This window comes from Odontesthes bonariensis, chromosome 23 (genome assembly GCF_027942865.1).
Source record: "Odontesthes bonariensis isolate fOdoBon6 chromosome 23, fOdoBon6.hap1, whole genome shotgun sequence".
NCBI classification, from domain to species: domain Eukaryota; kingdom Metazoa; phylum Chordata; class Actinopteri; order Atheriniformes; family Atherinopsidae; genus Odontesthes; species Odontesthes bonariensis.
The window spans coordinates 3676495-3701247 of record NC_134528.1 but is presented as its reverse complement, the minus strand read 5'-3'; the positions used below and the strand labels follow the sequence as shown (position 1 = coordinate 3701247).

Genomic DNA, 24753 nt, shown 5'->3' with positions numbered 1-24753 from the left:
GCTGTTTTTGTGCACTGACAGTTGAAACTGCCATGTTTACCAGTGTATGTAAATGTTAAATGGTGCAATAAAGTTATGAATAAAAAAAAAAGTTTCCTTCACCTTCGAAAACAGCACGGAAACTTCTGCTCGCATGCTAACTGCTGCTAGTTAGCTAATAACACTTCATGTTTCCACCTGCTGAAAAGCCCCGTGTTTATTAACTTTCTGTGAGCAGGTTGAGGGATTATTGTGATCATTTCATCTTCAAAAATAGCCCGTAAACAGGACATTTACTTCTGCTAGCATGCTAACTACAGCTAGTTAGCAGTTAGCTCTGCTACTGGTCGTGATGGTTATTTTCTCTGTGCTGCTGTCAACTTAAATTCCATCAAAATAAAGACACTGAACCTCCAAACAGAACTAAAGGAGAACAACGCAACTTTTGCTGACTTTATTTTGGTTCCCTTTTTTACGACTCAGCCAGATGTTTTATGTGAACATGAAACTTTGGCTGCAGTAACACCTTTCTGCCACATGGCGGAGCCACTGAGTCAGGTTAGAGCTTTGATGGAGAAGTTTTCAAACCGTGAGCCTCCAAATAGAGGCAGAAAGCCCTCTCCTCTCCTCTCCTCCTCTTCCTCATCATCAGAGTCACAGCTGAACACAAACACACAAAACACGGATTTTAGATTCACTTCAACCTCTGAGCTCCATCCTGAAGAAACCTCCAGAAATCTGCCAGGAAAATCAGAAAACGATGCGACAGTATTTAATCCAGAGAACTGAACTGAGTATCCATGATATTCCCGAGCTGCTTTTAACTGAATAAATGTGCCTAAAGTGTCTTTTTCATTTCCTTTTACTGATAACCTCTTATCTTCTTCACTTGAACTGATTCCCGTGCTTCTTCAAGAAGCAACAGAACTTTACACTGTATTTTAGTTAAATACAACAGCGCCATAATATGCCTTTGGATACTTTGATCAGTTCATTGTTTTTGGGAAATCTCTTTATAGAGATGTGGAATGGAAAAAATGTGGTTGATCAGGAATAAATTCTGTCTAAACAATAAGATCAAGGGAGTGTCTTTCAAAATTAAACACAAAATATATCCATCAAAAATTGTTTTATTTTTAGGTAAATTTCATATCCACAGAAAGGAAATGGACTGACAGAAAACCATTTTTTTCTACTTTTTTTTTAAACAACTATATCAATACAGCACCGACATCAATGGTGTAGAAATTCCCAAGACTGTAAAAACTTATTGAATTAATATGTTTTTCTTTACAGCGATGCAATTTTTATACATGATGCTTCTATACTCTTTGTACATTTATACTTTTAGATTTTTTTCTTCCCCCGGCTAAAAAAGAGAAAGTTTGTGCTCTTCCTGTCGATGCAAATAAATAATCAGTTAATGTGGAGAATGTGAAATATATATATATATATTTTGCTTTAATTTGAAACTGCATTCATTTAATTGTTCATTTAATTGAGATTTAAATTTTATTTGTTATTTCAATTGGAATGTATAGAATTTATTTCTGTGTTAATTAGTTTTTTCCTGTATTTATTTCTGCATAATGTTCCCTTGTGTTATACTGATCTATTTATAATGGGCTGTTATTGGGACAATAACTACGGGGAGAAATGGGAAATAACTGAAGTAAATACATCTATGAATGAAATCTGTTTGAAAAATGCATGACGAGGTCAAAATAAGATGAATAAATAAATCATTTTAAAGGAATAAGGATCAATATGATGTAAAGGAGAAACAAACTGAAAACTGAGGGACTTTAACACTTAAATGAATGCAGTTGACAATTAAAACAGAAAATCCAGGTACATACAGGTACACGCGGCCCACGTGATTTCCTGTAAATGCTCGGCAGGAGAAATTAAACTAAAGTGTTCAGGCTCCATTTTGGGTGAACAGCAGCAGGGTGAAACCTGAAGTCAGCATCAGGGTGAGTGAACAACATTCTTCTTCTATTCCTCCAGAGTCTGAGTGCGTTTACAGGCTGAACTCGGTTCGGTTCATCTTCAACACAAACTGCTTTTATTGAACTGTGGAGTCTCTGTGAGGAAGTTACTTCCGTCTCGGTGAGACTTTGAACAGAGGACACTCCTTAATGTTACATTTCCGCTCAGATAACTGAACATTTATCTCCATACAAACACACTTTTTATCTGTAATGGCAGGTTGAAATCTCCTCATCTCTCGTGTTTCCTCCCACACAGATAAACATGTGGTATTCAACACTTTAAACTTTAATAGTTTTTGTTGAAACTGCGCGCACCCCGCTGGAGCGCGCGCGCTGCGCTGTGACCAGTCCTAACACGCGCTGCTTGTCTTATTTAGATCTTATTTTCCTCCATGTTTGGTAAATGTAAAGTTCAGACATCCCAAGTTCCAAAAACTCATTTCAGGGAGCTGCTTATCGGTTGAGGTATGATCCAGCAGCACCTCCAGGTGTAGGTGTTCCTTTGCTTCTGCTGTCACTACATTTAGGCCGTAAGGTGAACCTGGAAAACTCCTTCAGAACACCAGGCTTGTTCCACGCTCTCCGTACCAAACACGCTTCAGCTCATAAAAACATTGAGTTATGTTGAGGTTTAAACAAAAAGTTTCGCCGCTCAGAACACAGTACTTTTTTTAGTTCGCAACGTTTAAAGGAAGAACTAGTGCCTGGCAAGGCGTATGTACATATTCGGCAGGCGTAATAACAGTTTGGCTCGCGAGAGGTGCCACGGTTGAGACGTCATCAGAATGGAGGAATCGGATAGCCGGTATGTCAGCTGAGCTGGTAAACAGAAACAGCACCGCAGCAGCAGCGGATCATCCAGCAGTACCGACCGAAAGATTTGTTACATGCACATATCTTCTGTTAAGCATGAGGAAACACAGAATTTCACCTGCACAAGGTGGAATGGAAGGAATCAGAAGGAACAAATAAAGAAGCACTTGCTGAGTTCTTATACGATGCGTGGCCACATGCTGATCTTACAGCAGTGGGAAGAAAGCTCAGCGTGTACATAGCACAGCAACATGTCACTGTGTGACTGTACTGGAAGGTGTGCAGTCTGTTCATGCTGTGGAAGACCTGCAGTGTGACCATGAAGAATGTGACACTGGTGTTTTTGCATGCACAACATGCTGCACAGGAACATAAGCCTGTCATTATTAAGAGCCCTGACACTGATGTAGCAGTCATTGCTGTGAGTCTGCAGAAAGATTTGCCATGCAGCTTGTACTTCTTCACAGGGACGGGCAACAGAACACGCATAATGGACATTACCAAGGTGTCATCAGCTCTCGGAGCCAGTGTGTGTTCAGCCTTGATTGGGATCCATACATTCTCTGGGTGTGACTCCACAAGGCAAAAAGAAGACATTTGCTGTGGCATGCGAGAAAGATGTCTACCTGAACTTTCAGAAATCTGGGGACTGAATTTGACTTGGACCACTCTACATTTGCATTATATGTATGCCATTTGTACGATCAGCCAACTGCAGAAAACATCAATGAGGCTAGGTACAAAGCTTTCTGTATGGCATCATCAGCCTTGCCAGAATTATCTATCCAATCCAATTTTATTTATAAAGCACTTTACAACAACATCAGTTGACCAAAGTGTTGTACAAAAAGAAATAAAATAAAAATATTTTATTTTACAAGCCCTCCACCAGCACTGCAAAAGGGCAAATTATCAGGCTAAAATAATGAGGTCAGATTGGCGCTCCATCTCCCACTGGACATGGTTGGCATCTGGAAGATGGAAATCTTCAAGTGACATGGATGACAAGAAATCCAGCACTGACAGTGAGGAATAGTGTTTGTGTGTGCGTGCTTTTTTTCATTTTTTACCTCTATTCTATTCCATTTGTATCATTCCTTTTATTATGGTTATGTATATAAGTTTATGCCGGTTGATGTGTATGCCCTACTTGTTTTGACTTTTTTATGTGTTGCATAGTTATTAGTGAATAAATCAATAAATTAATACCTGAATGGTCCTTATCATTGATAATTAGAATTATTTCCATTCATTAATAAAAAATGACAACAGGAAAAGGTAACCTTATCATCCACTTGCACAATAGTTGTTTGTACTATAAATAAAGCACTGTTTGGAATTAATTTAGCCCAGTAGTTTGTACATATCCTCTGAACATTCAGGTTCCAGGGCCAAATTCATTATGGCTGTTGGTTTGGTGGAGGAGCAGGCAGAATGTTTAGCTATGTCTGAATCTGGAAACATCTTCCTGAACATCTTGCCAGTGTGCCTACAGACATTGAATGGCACATTGTGTTCGACAACAAATGATGTGAAATACACCTCTGCTGCAGTGACCTTCTCAGTGAGACTTTGCTTTTCTGCAGAAAATAACTGAGCTACATGGGAGCAGCCTTCCCTGCGCTTAGCCTCCCTAATATGGTGCGGTCCCTAAAGAATAAAACAGATAATTAGGCCTATCATTTCTACATATTTTCTTTAATTAATTTACGCTTAATTTATTTTGCCTATTTATCAACATAGTGAATTGGGGATTTTTTAAAAGGCTCACACAGGCTGGATATAGATAGTTAGATACTGTAGCTGGCTAGTTAGATATAGGCCTACACAATTTAGTAACTAAATGTGTATTGATACTTTAAATAAGTCTTTGATACGTTTTGCTTTATTTTACAACAGCATTTAACCTACAGAAATAAAATGCAGATGATGGTGCCTCCACATGTCTTTTACAGTCATTAATTCTGAAAATATTATGCATAGTTCTCGCTAGAAATGCTCACGAAATGCATACAAATGCAGATGCTTTCTTAAAATGTTATGTGTTTCACAGAAAAAAGGTCGACAGTCGGCCATTTTCCTTCTTTAGCCGAGGGAAACTTGATAGTCACGTGACCTGGTTGCGAAGCAATGTAAATGAATGGGCCAAATAAAACGTGGTATTGTCACAATTTTGGGGGCCAAATTGTGACAATAGCACGTTTTCCCTTGTGGAGCAACGCAGCTATTACACGTTTTTCTGTGAGACTGGGTTGGGAACAGAAGGAAAAGCAGGAGGTTAAGAACTTGTTTCTGTTTGGCTGTGAGACTTAAACAGTCGTGTTGGTCTTCATTCTTTTCTTCTCTCAGAATGGCTGAAGCCCAGAAGACGAGAGTTTGTGGGGAGGAAGAGGAGGACAGAGCAGAGTCTGCAGCATCCAGCGGTCTGTCTACCAACAGGGACCCATCCAAACCTCCAGAACTCAGTGATGGACCATCAGACACAAAGTAAGAGAGCTGCTGATGAAGGGGGTCAGCTTATTATCTGGATATATCACCATGGCAACGTATACAGGCAACCCAAACAGGGTATGAAGCAGGTTGAACATATTCAGGGTATATTTTTGCTTCATGGTTCAGACTCCTGATCAGGTGGCAACAGTCAACAAAACACACAGAGGTGGAGGTCAGAGGCTGTAACACTCGCTGCTGCAGACTGAATAAATGCTGTTTTAATCTGTCTGAGTTTGGTGACCCAGGCTAAAAGTGTGTTAAAATGTTTTTAAAAACGGATTCTTCTGAGCTACATGCACAGCAACAATCTCCTGCAGGTACAGAACATGATGTTAAACAGGAAGTAACAAACATGTTTTTAACCGTCATTTAAAAAGGAAATCCTTTCTCTCTTTTAAAATGTCCTGACCAAGATAGGCAGCAGCTCAGGGTTCTATGAAGCAGGATCAATATATCCAGTTTATCTGTCTAAGTGATCAGGTTAACTAACCCAAACCATGGATATCTGACCAATGTCACACCGCGGTGAGGTCAGGTGGGTTTTTGTCTCGTCATTTCCTGTTTTATTTTGAAAGGTTAACTCTCCTCTCGTGCTCCGTCTGATTGTCGTGTGAATGATTCCACCTGTTCCCTGTTATCCCTGTGTGCATAAGAGTCTGCGTCTCCCCCGTCTTGTGCCAGTGTGTCGTATCTGTCCGATTGATGTGCATCACTCTCGCCTTTGTTCCAGGCCTGACCACAGCCACGTTTTCAAGTATTGCCTTTTGGTATTATTCCTCTTCAACAGAGGTTTTTTGTTTTTTGATAATGTTTGATAAATTAGTCCTGTTAAAGTAACAGTGTAAGTTTATTTTTATAGCATTCTTGTTTTTCCTCCCAGTTGGAGTGATTTCTGTTTTGTAAATTTTCATAGTGTAGTTCCTCCGTTTTTTAGGAGGTGATTTGTTTTTTTCCTCCGTAGCAGGAGTGACTTTTAGTGAAAGATAAAGTTTGATAGACCCTTTTGTTTGTTCATCCGCATCATGGAGTGATTTTGATTTCCTTGATAAATTTTCATAGATATACTTCTCTAATTTTGGAGAAGTGTATACTCGATATATATATATATATATATATATATAGAGCCTGTTTTGTTTCTCTCTCTGGAGAGTCTTGATAACATCTGCTCCTACAATAAAAGCTTTGGATATAACATCTCCTGCTCCTGCGTCCTCCATTCCCTGGGTGTGACAACCAAGTGGTACTGCAATGCTAGTTATCCACTCCATAAGTCAAAATGTTTTCTGACTGTTTTACATGTGCTCCTTCAGGTAAAACAGGTGGAGTTGGCATCAGCTGACCGATCAGAATCTATGAATCTATCACACTGAAAAGCAGCAGCTGCTGCAGACAAAGCAGGAAGGGAAGAAGACAAAAAGGAAAAAGAATACCAGCAGCTGATCATGTAAAGATATAAATAAATACTTTTAGGGTGTAGAATATTTCCTGGTTTGTGTTTGCAGAGGTCAGCACCACAGACAGAGAGCAGAGTCTCCAGGATCTGACTGTCTGTCTATGAAGAGTGACTGGTCCAAAGACGGAGTTCCAGACTTCAGTGGTGAACCCGGACCCTCGGACAGAAAGTAAGAGACCTGAAACAGAGATTTCAGCATCTTTCATGATCGACTTGTTGCATAAATGAATAGATAAAGAACAAATTAATTCAGGGATAATATCATAAATATATGAATAAAGGATTAAATCAATGAAACAAATAGAACATTAAATGTCAGGGTGAATAAACAGGTTTAACACAAAGTTAAATGAAAGCAGAAATATCAATTTATTTCACAGTCGGTACATTAATAACAGAGTAAAAAGATCTGTACCTTTTATTTAGTAGTATTTATTGGTATATTCATGTTCTATGTTATTTATATATATATATAATGTTATTTTGAATTGAGGCAGCTTCAGTTCTCCATATTAGAGATTATCAGGAGCAGAAACAGTGAAACAGCTGAGTGTATTACAGGAGTGGTAAATGTTGCCTGAAGGGAAATGATGTCACTGCAGCATCAATCATTAGCCAAGATCAGCTGTTCTTATAGATAACATAATAAAACATAAATAATCTGACAAACATGTAGAAAGTTGAAGTGGAGCAGAGAGGAAGGTGTGGTAGAAACCTTCAGAGGTCTCCATCAGTGGGTTGGGCTGTTGCTTCTGTAGCTTAGCAACAACTTAGCTGATGATGTCACACACAGCGTCAGCAGCTAACTCAGGTGAACTCTCTCAGTAGACAACATGGACAGAAACTCACAGCCAGCAGTTCAACATCTGGGGTGCAGAGACGCTGCTTCTCAGTGACATGTCCAGGATTACAGCATCTGTTGCTAACCAGCTCTGTGATCCTCCTGCTTTCCTGTTAGCGCTCTGTCTGCAGTCTCTGTCTGATATCAGTCACAACATGTTTATTTTAGCAGAGAACACCCTGACCTCAGCCTCAGCAGACAGTATGTGGTGTGGATATGATATGGATTAACTCTCACAGATGAAGAATATCTCCTGATATCTTTATTAGTTCCTGGTCACTGCAGATAAACTCAGAGGGTCAGAACCCTCCAGAGGTTCCTGGTCTCTGTGGAAGGTTCCTGCAGAGGAAACGTGGCCTCTGATGTCAGTCAGATAGAAAAGCTGTAATGTGATCTAAGAGGACTGTTCCACAGAGGAAAGCTTCTGATTCCCTGCAGCAGTTTGTGTGTTCACAGCTTCTTAAATGGTTTTAATGAGAGAATTTCTCAGAGATTGATGTGATGTGAATAACAACATGTTTGTGTTTGCAGAGGTCAGCACCACAGACACAGAGCAGAGTCTCCAGGATCTGACTGTCTGTCTATGAAGAGTGACTGGTCCAAGGATTTTCCACCAGACTTTAGAAATGAACCTGGACCCTCAGACGGAAAGTAAGAGAAGAGTCAATAACTGACTTATGATTCATCTTAAATAAGCTCCCAGTGAGATTAAATTATCTGTCAATGAAGGTTTATTTAGTCTCTCTTTCTGTAGTTCATGATGGGAAATGAATAAGAAAACTCATTCCACATTTAATCATGATGCAACAAGGGAACATCTGCATCCAGAGGCTGTGATGCAGATGTTCAAAGATACTAAGTTCTAAACAAGCTTCTACAGGGTAAACAGACGTTCACATTTTGTTCATACGAGTCATGAGACATTCCCTTCTGCCCCTCTGGGGGCAGACAGCGGTGTGGATTGTGCCGAGGCTGTGGAATATCCTCTGATGCCACCAAGGCTGTGGGACATTCCCCTCTGAGAGCACTGAGAGCAGGCAGGGGCGACCTCCGAGTGCAGCTGTTATTCTCATGCAGAGGTGCAAGAGTGGCAGCATGAGCAGTTACACGGAGGTAGAAATGATTATGTGAGCATAAAGGATAAAAAGTGATTCTATCAGTTCTTCTTTGGTCCTCCTTCATGGAGTTCTGCTTGGTTCAACATGCAGCGTCCGTTACAGCCTGAAACCACCTGCCCTGATTGGTCCAGGTGAGTCTGCAGCTGTTTCATGACTCTGAACTTGTTGATAAGTTTACAGACTTCTGAAACAGAGATTTCTTTGAAGATTTCCATATTTCAGGATTTTTCAAACTCGGCATTTAAGTCCAAACATGCAAAATGTCCTGATAAAGAGGTTAACCTGCTGCTGTCTCATGTTGCCATGACAACAGATGGGAGAACAGCACTCAGTGTGATGTCAAACCAAGATGGCTGCGCACAATCTGATGTGTCCCAAGTGTTTTACAGGAGGGTAGATGCTGCCTGCTCAGGCGCACTGTGGCTCTCACAGAACTTTTTCTTTTAGATTCTGATCATTTCAAGTTTAGTTGAAATTATTCTAAACTCTACTTCCAGTTCAGGAGCAACATGGACCCTGAACACGTGTTCGTCAGTGATGTCAGTTCACTTATTGGCTCTTTGTGATTACTGAAGAGTTTATTTATTTCTTAATTCTAAAAATAGCAAATGTAGAAAAGGAATAGAATGAATTTAAAATCTAATGAAATGTTTTCTGTAGGGCAGCAGCAGTAATATTCACACAGTGAAGTCAGCACATAAACTGAATATTGATCCCAATGTAAAATGCTGCTGCAGGATGGGTTGAGTTTATGTTCACATAAAAACAGAGTTAATGCCAAAGGGAGTTATTTTAAAATGATTTTAGTGATGAAGACGTGTTGACAGAGGGAGGAAGAGGAGCGGTGTTTGTGAGGAGGAGCAGCTGTCCTGCTGTGCTCTGTGTCAGGACTAGGGGTGGGAATCTTGGGGCACCTCACGATTCGATTACGATTCAGAGGCTACGATTCGATTATAAAACGATTATTGATGCATTTTTAATTTATGTATATTGATGCACTTTTTCCACATTTCTTTTTGTCTCACTGAATGAGCATTCATCAAACATTGCATTTGTAATAAGAAACAAAGAGTTGAATTCATTTCCATTATATTTTATTAACCTTTATTCAAATATCCAATGGAAATTCATGAACATTTGAACCTTAGTGTACAACCGCAGTAATAGTAATGAATGATTCGGTGGCTACTAGGGCTGACGGCAAATAATCGATTGGTCGTTGGTCGACCAAAAAAATTACCAGTCGACCAAATTCCATTGGTTGATTGGTCGCAGGAAAAAAAAAAGCCGCGTCTCGTCAAAGGGCTCCCGGGAATTTTAATTTGAAGGGCTTGACAAAGGAAGACGTCAAACAAATCAAAACGGTAATTTCGTGTCACAAGGACAGAACGATCAGTTAGCACGTAACCCGTCCTGGGGTAACGTCCAAGGAGTTCGTTGCGCAGGGCACACTTTGCAGCTGTGCATCAATGCGGCTCTTAAAAAAGATCCCATTTGCCATGTCATAGCAGCTGCCAGATGTCTTGTTGGACATTTTAAGAAAAGTGCCAAGGCTACAGCGGCTCTCACTGAAAAACAAATACAACAGAACGTTGTTGAACACAAACTCATCCAGGATGTCTCCACGAGATGGAACTCCACTGCATGTTGGAGCGCCTTCTGGAACAGAGGTGGCCGGTCAGCGCTGTACTTTCCGACCCCGTTACCACACACAGATCACGGCCGCGCTGTCATCCTCGCGCAGCAACAGGTGTCTTTTCATGTTTATGAGCATGGGCAGCGTGGCAGAGAGATGCATTAACATCTTGTGAAAGCAACTCGGTAAGTGTGACCATCGGCTTCAGCACCGACACTATGTCTTCTGTTATCCTCCTTTGGACCGTGGTGAGATCCAAATCGCGGTCAGAATGTTCAAACTCCGCCTGTCTTTCTGATTATTTTTTGTGACACATTCAGAATGTCAAAATCTGAAATAATTTGCCCGTGTAAAGAGAGGGCAGACTTGAAGCACCCGGCTTGTGCGCTTGTAAAATTCTGCTTGTCAGCCAATGGTCACTAACGTCGGGTTTTTTCTCCGACTGAGAGAAGAACTGAGCAGTCAATTGATTTTTGTGTAGGCTATAGGCCTAGTGTTTAGACGAACCAGGAAACATTTTGGTAAATGCACATAGATGCGGCAGCTGGGCATTAAAGGTAAATGTTGTTGTTTAAAAAAAATAAAAATAAAAAAAATTCAATTTTTTTTTTTTTGGGGGGGGGGGTCGATTAGTCGATTAATCGGAGTAAATGACGACCACTGGTCGACCAACAAAATCCTTGGTCGTGGACAGCCCTAGTGGCTACAGATGTCCACGCATCACATATAATGGCGACTCGGCCTGCATTCAACAGCGATGATGTGATTTCTGCTTTAGTCTGCTTGTAGAGTGCCGGGATGGCCGTGTCGGTGATATAGCGTCGGGATGGGATGACGTACCTCGGCTCCGTTGCTTCCATCATTCGCCGAAATACCCAATTTTCTACAACCGAGTAAGGTTGCAAACCCATGGCAATGAATTCCGCGATGCCTTTCGTAATTCGCTTGGCCTTTTCCGATGTGGGTGGCAGCTTACTCAGAGCGTCCTCAATTGTTCTCTGGCTGCTAGTAGCAACAGCAGCCGGCTTTCCCACCTCCTCCGTCGGGTGGAATCGTGCTGTGTGACTTCTCATGTTCGTTGTGTTGCCAAAGTATTTTATTTTAGCGCGACAAATCTTGCACACAACGTAGCTTTTGTCCAATTCTTTTCCTCCATCAACGTTGTAGAATCCAAAATTATTCCACACATCTGCTTTTAAATGTTTAGGAGCAGGTCGGATCTCACAACGAGGTGCTTGTTGTTTTTGTTTTCTGGGGGCGTGTGCGGTGGATGTGTGCTCTCGGTCCGTTCCCTGTAGTATCTCGGATCGCACTTGCTGTATTAGTTCTGCTTTACTTGGCATATTTGAATAATCGGAATTGGGGTGTTTGTGAATCGTTCTTGATTCTTCCACGGCCGAATCTAGATTGATCTAAAATTCGGAAATTTCCCCCACCTCTAGTCAGGACGTCCTGAAGGATCCGGTCTCTACCAGCTGTGGACACTGGTTCTGCAGACAGTGCTTCACCTCATACTGGGACCAGTCTGCTTCCTCAGGAGGCTCCTCCTGTCCCCAGTGTGGAGAAAGATCCAGAACCAGAGCTGCACCAGGTCAGATATTTCTGTTAACCCGTTACTACCTGATGCATCACATGAAATCAAGTTTGATTTTACACAAAGCTTTGGGTCTGATGGTTAACCTGCTGTTTTAATGCAGACACATTGTGGTGTCAAACAGAACAACAACAGTTGTTAGGACCTGACTCACATGGACACAACAGAAGAGACACGCCATGAATTAAAGTTAGAGAATCATTTAAATAACTATCATCAGACTGAATTTATACGCCAAATCCAACCTTTATATCACGAGGTGTGGAAATCAGTTAAATCAGAGGTGGATCATATGAGTTGAATTAAACTAAACAAACACAATGACCAAGATGGCAGCACATTGTGTAGAAGAGCAGAGTGATTAGACTGAAATCAGGACTAAAGGAGCCAAAGTAACACAGAAGGAGCCACAGGTGTCCTAAATCACAGAAATCACCTCCCAGCAGGACAGACAGACACTCGTTAATACCACAACCAACCACAAGAGGACCCACGGGGTCATCACAAAGGTCATCAGGAACATCATTTAACATCAGCCTTGTTTTCCTGTTTACTGATCATTTTACTGAGAGGTGGGAGGAAAAGAAAAGTTTTCTGTGTGAAGCCAGAAACATGTTCAGCTGGGGTCAGAAAGATAAAGAAGAACAAATCCTGATGAATTGAATCTACTGTGTTTGTGTTTGGTCTCATTTGTTCTTTGTTCAGCAGATGCTGGTCTGCAGGAGGTTTTAGATGAACATAAGAGGAGTCTGAGGAGGAGATGTGAACATGTGACTGAAGGAACTGATGGAACAGGAGGTGGAACCCTCCTCAACAGGATCTACACTGAGCTGTACATCACAGAGGGACAGAGTGAAGAGGTTAATACCCAACATGAGGTGAGGCAGCTGGAGACGGCTTCCAAGATCCAGAGCCTCCATGACACTCCCATCAGGTGCCACGACGTCTTCAAAGCCTTACCTGAGCAGCAGGGAGCCATCAGAGTGGTTCTGACCAACGGCGTCGCTGGTGTTGGAAAAACCTTCTCAGTGCTGAAGTTCACTCTGGACTGGGCCGAGGGCCTGGAGAACCAGGATGTCAGTGTGGTGGTTCTGCTTTCCTTCAGGGAGCTGAACCTGCTCAGAGAGCAGCAGCACAGTCTTCTCACGCTGCTCCATGTTTTCCATCCAACATTACAGAAGCTCCCCGCAGAGCAGCTGGCCGGCTGCACACTTCTGTTCATCTTTGACGGCCTGGATGAAAGCAGACTGTCGCTGGATTTCAGCTGTCAGGTTGTGTCTGAGGTCACACAGACGTCATCAGTCAGCGTGCTGCTGACAAACCTCATCAGGGGGAACCTGCTTCCCTCGGCTCGCCTCTGGATAACCACACGGCCCGCAGCGGCCAATCGGATCCCTCCTACGTGTGTCGCCAGGGTAACAGAAGTACGAGGCTTCACCGATGCCCAGAAGGAGGAGTACTTCAGGAGGAGGTTCAGAGATGAACAGCTGTCCAGCAGAATCAGCTCCCACATCCAGGCATCCAGGAGCCTCCACATCATGTGTAGAATCCCAGTCTTCTGCTGGATCACTGCTACAGTTCTGGAGCACATGTTGACCACAGAGCAGAGAGCAGAGCTGCCCAAGACCACCACTGACATGTACTCCCACTTCCTGCTGGTTCAGACACAGAGGAAGAAGAACAAGTACCACCAGGGACCTGAGGCGGGTCCACAGGGGCTGACCAAGGCTGACAGGAAAGTTCTTCTGAAGCTGGGGAGGCTGGCGTTTGAACATCTGGAGAAAGGAAACATCATGTTCTACCAAGAAGACCTGGAGCAGTGTGGCCTGGATGTCCCAGAGGCATCGCTGTATTCAGGAGTTTGTACAGAGATCTTCAAAAGAGAGTGTGTGATCTTCCAGAAACCAGTTTACTGCTTTGTTCATCTGAGTGTTCAGGAGTTTCTGGCTGCAGTCTACATGATGCACTGCTACACCAACAGGAAGAAAAAGGTGCTGGAGAGCTTCCTGGGAGAATACGACAGTGACTCATCTCTGGATGACTTCCTGAGGACAGTCATGGTGAAATCCCTGGACAGTAAAAATGGCCACCTGGACCTGTTTGTCCGCTTCCTTCATGGCCTCACTGTGGAGTCCAACCAGAGACTCTTAGCAGGCCTGCTGGGTCAGACACAGAACAGGCCAGAAACCATCCAGAGAGTCATCAACAACCTGAAGGAGAGGAAAAGTTATGACATTTCTCCTGACAGAAGCATCAACATCTTCCACTGTCTGATGGAGATGAACGACCTCTCAGTTCATCAGGAGATCCAAGAGTTCCTGAAGTCAGAGAACAGATCAGAGAAGGAACTCTCTGAGTTCCAGTGCTCAGCTCTGGCCTACATGCTGCAGATGTCAGAGGAGGTTCTGGAGGAGTTGGACCTGAAGGAGTACAACACAACAGCTGGGGGACGAAGGAGACTGATTCCAGCTGTGAGGAACTGCAGAAAGGCTCGGTGAGTTGATGTGTTCATTGACTTCATGTGTCAGTGTAGATTAGTAGCTTAGTTCCCTAAAAGCTGTTTCTACACATGAACAGCAGAGATGTTCTGGAGAATCTGCAGACAGGTTCATCTGGACCTCTTCCAGAGTTTCTGCTCACATGTGCTTCCCAGCAGGAGACTTCCTGTTGGAGATGTGAGGGAGGGGTGGTGGGAGATAACTGTGTAGAGCGCACAGGACTAGTGTTGTTCCCATACCAAAATTTTGACTTTGATACGATACCTGCCATAAATACCTCGATACTCGATATTGAACCGATACCACGGCGAAAATCTAAAAAATAAAAATCTGGAAAAGAGATGAATAATGGTCCAGCTCGGTCTCACTATGGTTTAATTTTCAGCAGCTAGCTCCTTTCCTGCTGTTTGAGCAAATTACCACAGAGCAAGTATGAGCACAATCTCTTCTGTTAGCATGTTGGCTTTTGCTTAACAGTGAACACATTAATGACTGACTTACACATTTAAAATACTATTTTATTTTAAACAAAACAAAACAAGACACTACATGGTGGACAAACGTACATCAGAGAATTGCAGTGAAGTATGTCAACCTTTACACTCAGAATAAATAATTGAAAAAAATATAATTGCCAAAATAAATAGCTACTGAACATGGTTTAACAAAAATAAAATTATTGCGCTCCTCATGAACAATGAAATCCCAAATACACTCAACCTGGACGTGTTCTCTTTCCAGAAGACAGATGGTTCCAGAGGGGAGTCAAAGAAGCTATCTATAGCCGCTTTCGCACAGAGCCGTTCTAAGAACGCATTTATCAGAACTGTCCTACTCGAATTTCGTTCTGATAACTGTCCTTCCCCACTGGAACTGTTTCAGTCTGCATTCGCACATGAGTCGGGACCTGATAGGGACTGATGCGCCGCGCGCAGCCGTCTGCGTCAGTGACGTGTTACGTTAGCCGTTTAGCGCTACATTCAACAACAAAACAGAACCCGGTAAAAGTAATTAGAGAAGAAAAAAACAGCACCAAGAAGCTAACATGGAGAGCGGGGAGGCCACTGTGTTCATGGTCTGCATGATGGTGATATTAATCATGGACGATCACATTAGGCGTCTAATATCGAGGCTGGAAAAGCTCACAGAGAGAGTCAGGAGACGATACTTTTTCATTTCATGAAGGAAGAAAGGAGAGCAGAGCGCTGCAGACAAAGGAGACCAGTGTAAGTTTAACTTATTAAACACCCGCCGGTTGTGTCTGTGTCATATGAGGAAACATTTCAGCCGTGATAGCATGACATGGGGCGTAGCTACCGACCCCCACACACCTCCGTCTGATGCGTTCTATAGAACCATGAAAAGACCCGACCTCGGAGAAGGAGCTAAATAGTTATAGGAACAAAGGGAGAAAGCCCCGAGTTCCTGTATGTCCGAACACGGGAGAAAACGGCCCCGCGGATTAAAAGGTTATTAGAACTGCCAAAGGTTCCTACAGTCCGAAAGCGGCTATTGTTAACCCATTTAGGCCTAAAACGCCTGGAAAAGAATGCCTGTAAAACCTATGGGCGATTTCAGAAAGACCCCCTAAAACCTGAAGTTTTTCTGGAAATTCAGCAATTGTGTCAACGCCTACTAAATGATTGATTTCTCAGCCTCTGTAGCAGATAGAAACAAAATTCAAAAAGTATTTGAGAGCTTACACCTGTGGCTTTCTTCGGAAATTGAGTTTATTTACATACACCTTCACGAAAATAGAAAATGTAAAAAGTAAAGTGCAGGAACAGCCCTATTTTCAATAAAAAAAACAGTAATAAAATTTAATTTTATATTTAAATTATTTATTTATTTTATCGCCAGTAATCTCTTCGTACTGGCAGCACAAGGAGTCCATACACATTCCAATAAACGTTTTCATCTCCGGCACAGTTACGTGTGACCACCTTGCCATCTTTGCTCGAGCTGGAGTCTGAAGTACCTGCTCACTGTATCTATTCGTCTCGGAAACGAGATGCGCCCAAAGCTCCTCAGTAAAAATATGATTAAATGCCTGCAACGGTGTGGCATCTGCAGGTAAATCCACTTTCACTCCTGGTGTGCGGTTGAAATCTCTCCGTCGATTACGGTGCTAATTGTCAGTCTTCCACTCACATTCAAACCCTTCAAAATCATCCTCGCCGTTATCGTCATCCTCAAACATATGTGCTCGCCATAAATCTCCATCAATTGGGTCAGTACGTTCTTCAGCATCATCAGAGCCAAGAAACTCCTCACAATCGCTCCCGTCTGAAATGTCTTCCGAATGAAAGTCCGAAAAGACGTGTACGCTTTCCCGGCCTTAAAAGTAGAATAACGCAACGGCGCCCCCGGCTTTAAAGGTAGAATAACGCAACAGCGCTCCCGGCTTTAAAGGTAGAATAACGCAACAGCGCCCCCGGCCTTAAAGGTAGAATAACGCAACAGCGCCCCCGGCCTTAAAGGTAGAATAACGCAACAGCGACCCCGGCCTTAAAGGTAGAATAACGCAACAGCGCTCCCGGCTTTAAAGGTAGAATAACGCAACAGCGCTCCCGGCTTTAAAGGTAGAATAACGCAACAGCGCTCCCGGCCTTAAAGGTAGAATAACGCAACAGCGCCCCCGGCCTTAAAGGTAGAAATGCGGCAACGCTTTCCCGGCCTCAATGGGTTAAACTGGAAAAACCATCTTTGAACAGAGGAGGTGGCCTCAGGTATCACCTTCCAGCAGCTAAAACTGTCACGGCTCCAGCCCCAGCCTGATGTTTTATCACCTCAGACTGATGTATGATTTATGATACCTCTGTATCATCACCTCTTGATTTTCTTTTATTTCCCCTTTTCATTCTACCAGGTGTTAATATCCTAATAATCTAATAGTTTTAGGTCAACTTCCACAGCGAGTGTGGTCGGGGGAGTGAGATGATTTCTGCTGCTTCTTGCTTGGCTGCCATACCGGAGGTCACCATGTTTCTCTCTTTATCTGCAGATTAGATCAAATCATTCAGAAAAATCCATTTAAAAGTGCTCACGTGTGCAAGACTGAAGAGAACAATTGTGTCACGTCAAATGCAGGAAGATGAGATCAGATTAATCACAGATGTGAAGAACAATGTTCATCAGAGGACATTACATTCACATCACTGTGTTCAGTTAGAATATGAGTTCAGTTAGTTTTTACTGTGCAGATTTTATTATATTTTCTCTCATCACAGACTTGCTGGGTGTTATCTCTCAGAGACTGACTGGGAAGTTGTGGCCTCTGCTCTGAAGTCCAACCCCTCCCATCTGAAAGAACTGGACCTGAGTAACAACGAGCTGATGGATCCAGGAGTGGAACATCTGTCTGCTGGACTGGAAAGTCCAAACTGCAGACTGGAGGCTCTGAGGTCAGTTCACTGCAGCTCTTTTAGTTTAAATGATTTACTGTTATGTTAAAATGATGTAAATATTCAGTGTTTCCACACTTCTAAATAAAGCTTCTCTTACATTGTTCACCTGCCAAAGCAGTTCTTTTCTCAGTTCCTTAAATAAACAGTAACTTAGAAAGATGATCCTGGTTATAAACCATTTCTCTTTAGTCATAAAAGAAGACAAAACCCTTTAGATCAGACTTAAAAATGGAGCAGCTGAAATGTTTCTTTCACTCGTCCTTCTGGGTTCATCTGAGAGATCTTTGATCAGTAAAGTTTGGAAAGCTGGATGAAGATTAAACTGCAACACAAACTGACAGATCTGCTGCTTCTGCTGCTCATTTGAACAGGACAAATGTGCAGAGTTCAGTCACTTTCAGCACAATGACTCAGTCTGCTTTGGGTTTTAGCCTTCAGCCAGTAATTAGAGACAGACTGTGAAGGAAAGGCAGAGCACTGCCCCCAACACTTCATTTTTACATGAATCTTACAAAATCAGCAAAACATGAGAGGAAAACATGCAAAAAGAGTTTATAGAAAAAAGTGTGCACAGGAGTGGAATTCAGAATGAGCCCAAAGAGAAGCTGCTGGATGTGTGTGTTTAAAGGACAATTTTGGTCGTTTACAACATCCAGCTGTATTGCCCAATCTACCCATGATTTAGCCATAGCAAAGACGCAAAAAAATGTCATCCGACCCTGACAGTGTTGCTTGCACGGAGATTTCGGACTGACAACATAGCCATGGGGGCATCAATTTATATTGTGTTTTAAACGCTATTTTTATACCTCTTCTACAGCTCCAAACAACATAACACTTACGTGGTAGTGAGTAGAGGGTCCCTAAAGCCAAACCGAAGTGTCCCGAGGTCTTCATGTGGTCGGATATAGAGTCCAGAATGAATTTAATCAAGCCAGTACCTGCTCTCAATTAGAGCTTTTCCGTCAACAAGAGGCTATCTCACGCGAGACATCACGTCACGTGAGTCCGTAGTTGATTGCCGTGATGTCTCGCGTGAGATAGCCTCTTGTTGACGGAAAAGCTCTGATTGAGAGCAGGTACTGGCTTGATTAAATTCATTCTGGACTCTATATCCGACCACATGAAGACCTCGGGACACTTGGGTTTGGCTTCAGGGACCCTCTACTCACTACCACGTAAGTGTTATGTTGTTTGGAGCTGTAGAAGAGGTATAAAAATAGCGTTTAAAACACAATATAAATTGATGCCCCCATGGCTATGTTGTCAGTCCGAAATCTCCGTGCAAGCAACACTGTCAGGGTCGGATGGCATTTTTTTGCGTCTTTGCTATGGCTAAATCATGGGTAGATTGGGCAATACAGCTGGATGTTGTAAACGACCGAAATTGTCCTTTAAAAATGTAAAAATCCAGAAGTAACAGATGTGCAGCAGACACCTGCCAGCACAGAGAGATGGTGCCACCTGTTCAGAGGGGTGGGCTACAAGGACAGATTGATGGCATACCGAGGTATGTTGGGCCTAAAGTCAGTCAGAGCCTTCAGTGCCAATAAGGGGTCCTCTTTCAATGTGGACAGGTCACCATGGCAACGGGTGGTGATCACATGACCTGCTCCGAAGGAAGGAAGTGAAAGTAATCACATTTCTATATGACTTCTTTTCTTAGGGAACTTCACCCAGGCACAGAACTGAGCAACATCTTCACCTCTGAGCTTTTGTCCATTACAGTACTGAAACATGGCGGCGCTAAAAGATCAGCAAATAACTGGAGACTTATGTCCCAGTGTCTTCTATCCACCTGATAACAGCTGATCATTGGAATCCCTTTATCTGCTTTACTATTTCATGTTGTTGCCAAAGTCTGCAGATTACTTTGACTGTAGACATAAAGTTTTAGGTCAACTTCCACAGCGAGTGTGGTCGGGGGGAGTGAGATGATTTCTGCTGCTTCTTGCTTGGCTGCCATACCGGAGGTCACCATGTTTCTCTCTTTATCTGCAGATTAGATCAAATCATTCAGAAAAATCCATTTAAAAGTGCTCACGTGTGCGAGACTGAAGAGAACAATTGTGTCACGTCAAATGCAGGAAGATGAGATCAGATTAATCACAGAGGTGAACAACAATGTTCATCAGAGGACATTACATTCACATCACTGTGTTCAGTTAGAATATGAGTTCAGTTAGTTTTTACTGTGCAGGTTTTATTATATTTTCTCTCATCACAGACTTGCTGGTTGTGAACTCTCAGAGACTCACTGTGAAGTTGTGGCCTCTGCTCTGAAGTCCAACCCCTCCCATCTGAAAGAACTGGACCTGAGTAACAACGAGCTGACGGATCCAGGAGTGGAACATCTGTCTGCTGGACTGGAAAGTCCAAACTGCAGACTGGAGGCTCTGAGGTCAGTTCACTGCAGCTCTTTTAGTTTAAATGATTTACTGTTATGTTAAAATGATGTAAATATTCAGTGTTTCCACACTTCTAAATTAAGCTTCTCTTACATTGTTCACCTGCCAAAGCAGTTCTTTCCTCAGTTTCTTAAATAAACAGTAACTTAGAAAGATGATCCTGGTTATAAACCATTTCTCTTTAGTCATAAAAGAAGACAAAACCCTTTAGATCAGACTTACAAATGGAGCAGCTGAAATGTTTCTTTCACTCGTCCTTCTGGGTTCATCTGAGAGATCTTTGATCAGTAAAGTTTGGAAAGCTGGATGAAGATTAAACTGCAACACAAACTGACAGATCTGCTGCTTCTGCTGCTCATTTGAACAGGACAAATGTGCAGAGTTCAGTCACTTTCAGCACAATGACTCAGTCTGCTTTGGGTTTTAGCCTTCAGCCAGTAATTAGAGACAGACTGTGAAGGAAAGGCAGAGCACTGCCCCAACACTTCATTTCATTTCTATATGACTTCTTTTCTTAGGGAACTTCACCCAGGCACAGAACTGAGCAACATCTTCACCTCTGAGCTTTTGTCCATTACAGTACTGAAACATGGCAGCGCTAAAAGATCAGCAAATAACTGGAGACTTATGTCCCAGTGTCTTCTATCCACCTGATAACAGCTGATCATTGGAATCCCTTTATCTGCTTTACTATTTCATGTTGTTGCCAAAGTCTGCAGATTACTTTGACTGAAGACATAAAGCAGGCCTTTGCTGTTTCTGCCCTGGTAAACATATCGATGGGCTCTAAAGACGCCTCAGTTAAATGCTCTGCTGCTGAAGCCGGTTTGTGAACCAGGTTTTATGTTCACCAAGAGGTTTTGAAATGGCCCTCACCGTTACTTCTCTTGAAACTGGAGCAGGTTTGTTTGCACAGTAAATACAATAAACCAGATATAGATGGATAGATATTTTATCACCCCAACTCATCTGACACCAGCCCACCATTTATTTACAAGTACAAAAGCCTGATTGATATTGTGGAGCTTCTAAAAGCTTCCAGAACTGACATCTTTGAAATGTTTGTTGTCCAGGCTGTAAAAGTTCCATGTTTGCAACCTATTCTGCCAAGTTGTGTATGGACAGCTTCGTGGTTTTAATGATGGATTTGCTGCTTTTCCATAAAATCATGAGCTGCCATGCAAAGCACAAATGAAGCCTGGAGATCTGGACCATGAGTAAGACTTTTTAGGGATATCCAGTGTGCTGAAACCGAATGTAGCTGCCTCCTCACATCAGTATGGGATGAACTGAGGGTCAGTGGGTTGCTTTTGTTTAATCCTTTAGAAGCTGACATTAGAAACTATAGAGTTCATTTGTTTCACAAATCACCGTATTCTTACATAATCTGCATCAAACACTGAGTCTAGTGATGCCACCCAAGGTTCCTCCTGCAGCTGGGAAGCTATTGATCAGAATTAAGAGTCAAAAAGGTCTCTAACAGCAGCTTTATGATTGCTGTTCATCTGCACTTCCTGCAGGGAAACATAAAAAAGGATCATTATTCAGGACTAATAAGAAACTGTAAGAAAAAAAGTTTCTGTGGACCCAGAGCCCCTGTTGTCTTTAGAAGGCTGAAATAATGATGATGTAGAAGAAGAGAAACATGTCAGATTTTTATGTTTTATACTTTCTTACTTTTACTGTTTCATTCTTTCAGGTTGAATAACTGCAGGTTGGCAGAGACCAGCTGTGATTCTCTGGTCTCAGCTCTGAAGTCCAACCATCTGACAGAACTGGACCTGAGTAAGAACTTTGATCTTAAGGATTTAAGAGTGAAGCAGCTGTCCACAGGACTGGAGAGTCCAAGCTGTCAACTACAGACTCTGAGGTGAGTTTTCTAACTGGATCTGCTGTAGTGTTTCTGTGTGTATCCAATTCTATCAGTAAAGCCTGACATCTTTGAAAGAGTTGATCACAAAGTGATGATTCTGAAAGAACAGAGCTATCAAAGAAAGTGTTGTTTGAGCTCATGTGTCTCATGAAGGGGCGCCGAACATTAGAATCATTTCAAAGGTTCCCTTTAAGTAATGATATGTCTGCTAACATGGATGTGTCAGTACTGCTTAGGAACATTTAACATAAGCATGCTGGAGTCTTTAAAACAAGCTCTGCAGCTCCAGCCTGATATAAATAAGGATTTTCTTTCCATAGCATTGGATCTTCATTGCAGACTGTGTTGTTTGGCACTTTCCACTGACCAAATGTGGGGCTATGCTCTGCCGCTGACATGGACAATGTGGCCCTGTGGGAGATGTTAGTGGAGGTTCTGAAGACCTGGGGCCTCATGTACAAAGGGTGCGGACGCACAAAATAGTGGCGTACGCACCTTTTCACGTCAGCGATCAGATGTATCAAGAGCGAAAAGACCGTGAAAATGTGCGGTGCCTCACGCCAACTTCATGGCTGGCGTACACACATTTCTACAGCTGGTGATTCTTTGGCGACACCTAAGGTGATGTTGGGAAACTGTTACAACAATTAGTCCTCAGACAGTGATGTGCACATTTGAGATAGAAGAATAATTAATACTGATGAACAATTAACACACCCATGTGTCACAAGTAAATATAAAAGCAGCGCAAAGTGGTTCAATGCATACCATTAAAAACAATGGCTGCTTTAGCAGTATTAGAAATGCAAATGGTACAATTTGAAGAGAGCGTGTGTTCAGAGACAGAGCGGATTTGCTGGCACATGATGGTGACTCATTAGCCGTTTTGAGGGAAATCCTCCTGGAACTGGGCGCAGAGCGGCGGCCGGTGTTGGAGCACAACCCAGAGAGGAGCCATGCGCTGCCTGTGCTCACAGGTGATGTGCACACTGGGGTTCCCATAGCAACCGGGGCATTCCGGAGGGCGCTGGCCAACCGATTGGGACTGTGCCAGTCTACCCTGAGCCGAGCCATGCCAGCCGTGTGGTACAGAATTATCCGCGTCTCAGCCACGTATATCAAATTCCCACAATGCAGTTGAACAGGCCAACATTAGCCGCATTCGGACTGTAGGAACCTTTGGCAGTTCTTATAACCTTTTAATGAACGGGGTCGTTTTCTCCTGCATTCGCACATACAGGAACTAGGGACCACGGCCCTCAGTTCCTGTAACTATTTTAGCTCCTTCTCCTCAGCTGGGTCTGTTCTGGGTTCTATAGGAGCACATCTGACAGAGGTGGTTGGTGGTTGGTAGCTCCGCCCCTTGGTGGTCGGTAGCTCCGCCCCTTGTCATGTTGTCAGGCTGAAATGTTTCCTCATACGACACGGACACAACCTTGGCGTGTTTAATAAGTTAAACCTCCACGTGGTCTCCTTTGTCTGCGGCGCTCTGCTCTCCTTCCTTCATGAAACCAAGAAGTATGGCCTGCGCTCCATCCTGCGTCTCCTGACTCTCTCTGTGAGCTCTTCCAGCCTCCATGTTAGACGCCCGATGTGATCGTCCATGATTAATATCACCATCATGCAGACCATGAACACGGTGGCCTCCCCGCTCTCCATGTTAGCTTCTTGGTGGTGTTTTTTCTTCTCTTACTGTTACACCTGTGTTACTCTCTCTTTTCTTCCTTACTGTTGTATGTTTTGTTTTGTAGTTGAATGTGGCGCTAAAGTAACACGTCGCTGTCGCAGACGGCTGCGCCGCATCAGTCCCTATCAGGTTCAGCCACCTAGCAATAGCCGCGCCTGTTACAGTGTTTACTGCTCGGAAGCAGGGGACTGCTCGATCTGCTCTTCGGTCTGCACAGTTTACACAGCCCGTAGTGATACGAAGGGAGAGAAAATAGGGCCAAGCGATTGAGAAGCAGGCTAAAGTGGCCAGTATTACTTTGATTATTTATTGGTACCAGCGACAATGCTAAGAATGCTATTTCTTTAATGATTACAACAACTAATGTTGTCTTTTACTTTGTTTACGTGAACATTTAGTTCTACACTGTTGATGTGGCGTAAATAAACATCTGTGAAAAGAACCGGATTATCGAGTCCAATCAATGGGCGGCATATTGGCAGCGTTTACAGATGACTTTGGTTCTGTCGACTCCGCCGTCTGGAAGAACTTTAAAATGAAAATGGCCGAGTAAAAGTTCCATACCCTTCTCCATGTTTGGTGGATCCGCCGATTACTTTCTTTTCCGGTTCCACAGCAGACAGCAGCAGACTTTTACAGAATAAAAGCCTGTGAGCAACAGACTTTCACAAAATAAAACCTGCGTTAATGCGCGATAAAATATTTATCGGCGTTAAAACTGCCATCGGCAGGTTTTCAAAATTCCGAGTCTAAAGTCGGAAAATTCGAACTGATACAACTTTCAGGTCCCTCCCCCTCTGTGGACGAGGTTGTGCACGTGAGTTTACACCAGTGTGCGCGCACACAAGCTGGGGGCAGACTCACGCTCAGCATGGAAGACGTGGTTGGTGACTGTTCTGCTCAGATAATAGATAAATAATAAACCTAACGTGATTGGTTAAAAACAGCCGGGAGCGCTC

At 43.0% G+C, this 24753-nt stretch overlaps 2 protein-coding genes across 10 annotated transcripts in view; one reads left to right on the top strand and one right to left on the bottom strand.

Moving 5' to 3' along the window:
* LOC142373462 (uncharacterized) overlaps positions 1-24753 on the bottom strand; it is a 155595-nt gene that overhangs the window by 33743 nt on the left and 97099 nt on the right. The window lies entirely within an intron of this gene.
* The window catches only part of LOC142373457 (NACHT, LRR and PYD domains-containing protein 14-like), a 337305-nt gene continuing 314420 nt past the window's right edge, over positions 1869-24753 (top strand). For 4 of the 9 annotated variants that reach the window (XM_075456716.1, XM_075456712.1, XM_075456722.1 and 1 more), the window contains exons 1-8: positions 1869-1955; positions 5136-5273; positions 6782-6901; positions 11770-11918; positions 12627-14415; positions 17650-17823; positions 20054-20227; positions 21934-22104. In XM_075456716.1, coding sequence (XP_075312831.1) covers positions 5137-5273; positions 6782-6901; positions 11770-11918; positions 12627-14415; positions 17650-17823; positions 20054-20227; positions 21934-22104 — 2714 coding nt within the window. In that variant the 5' untranslated portion in view covers positions 1869-1955; position 5136. The remainder of the gene's footprint in view (positions 1956-5135; positions 5274-6781; positions 6902-11769; positions 11919-12626; positions 14416-17649; positions 17824-20053; positions 20228-21933; positions 22105-24753) is intronic. The other 5 variants (XM_075456715.1, XM_075456725.1, XM_075456714.1 and 2 more) reach the window with 3 other exon arrangements.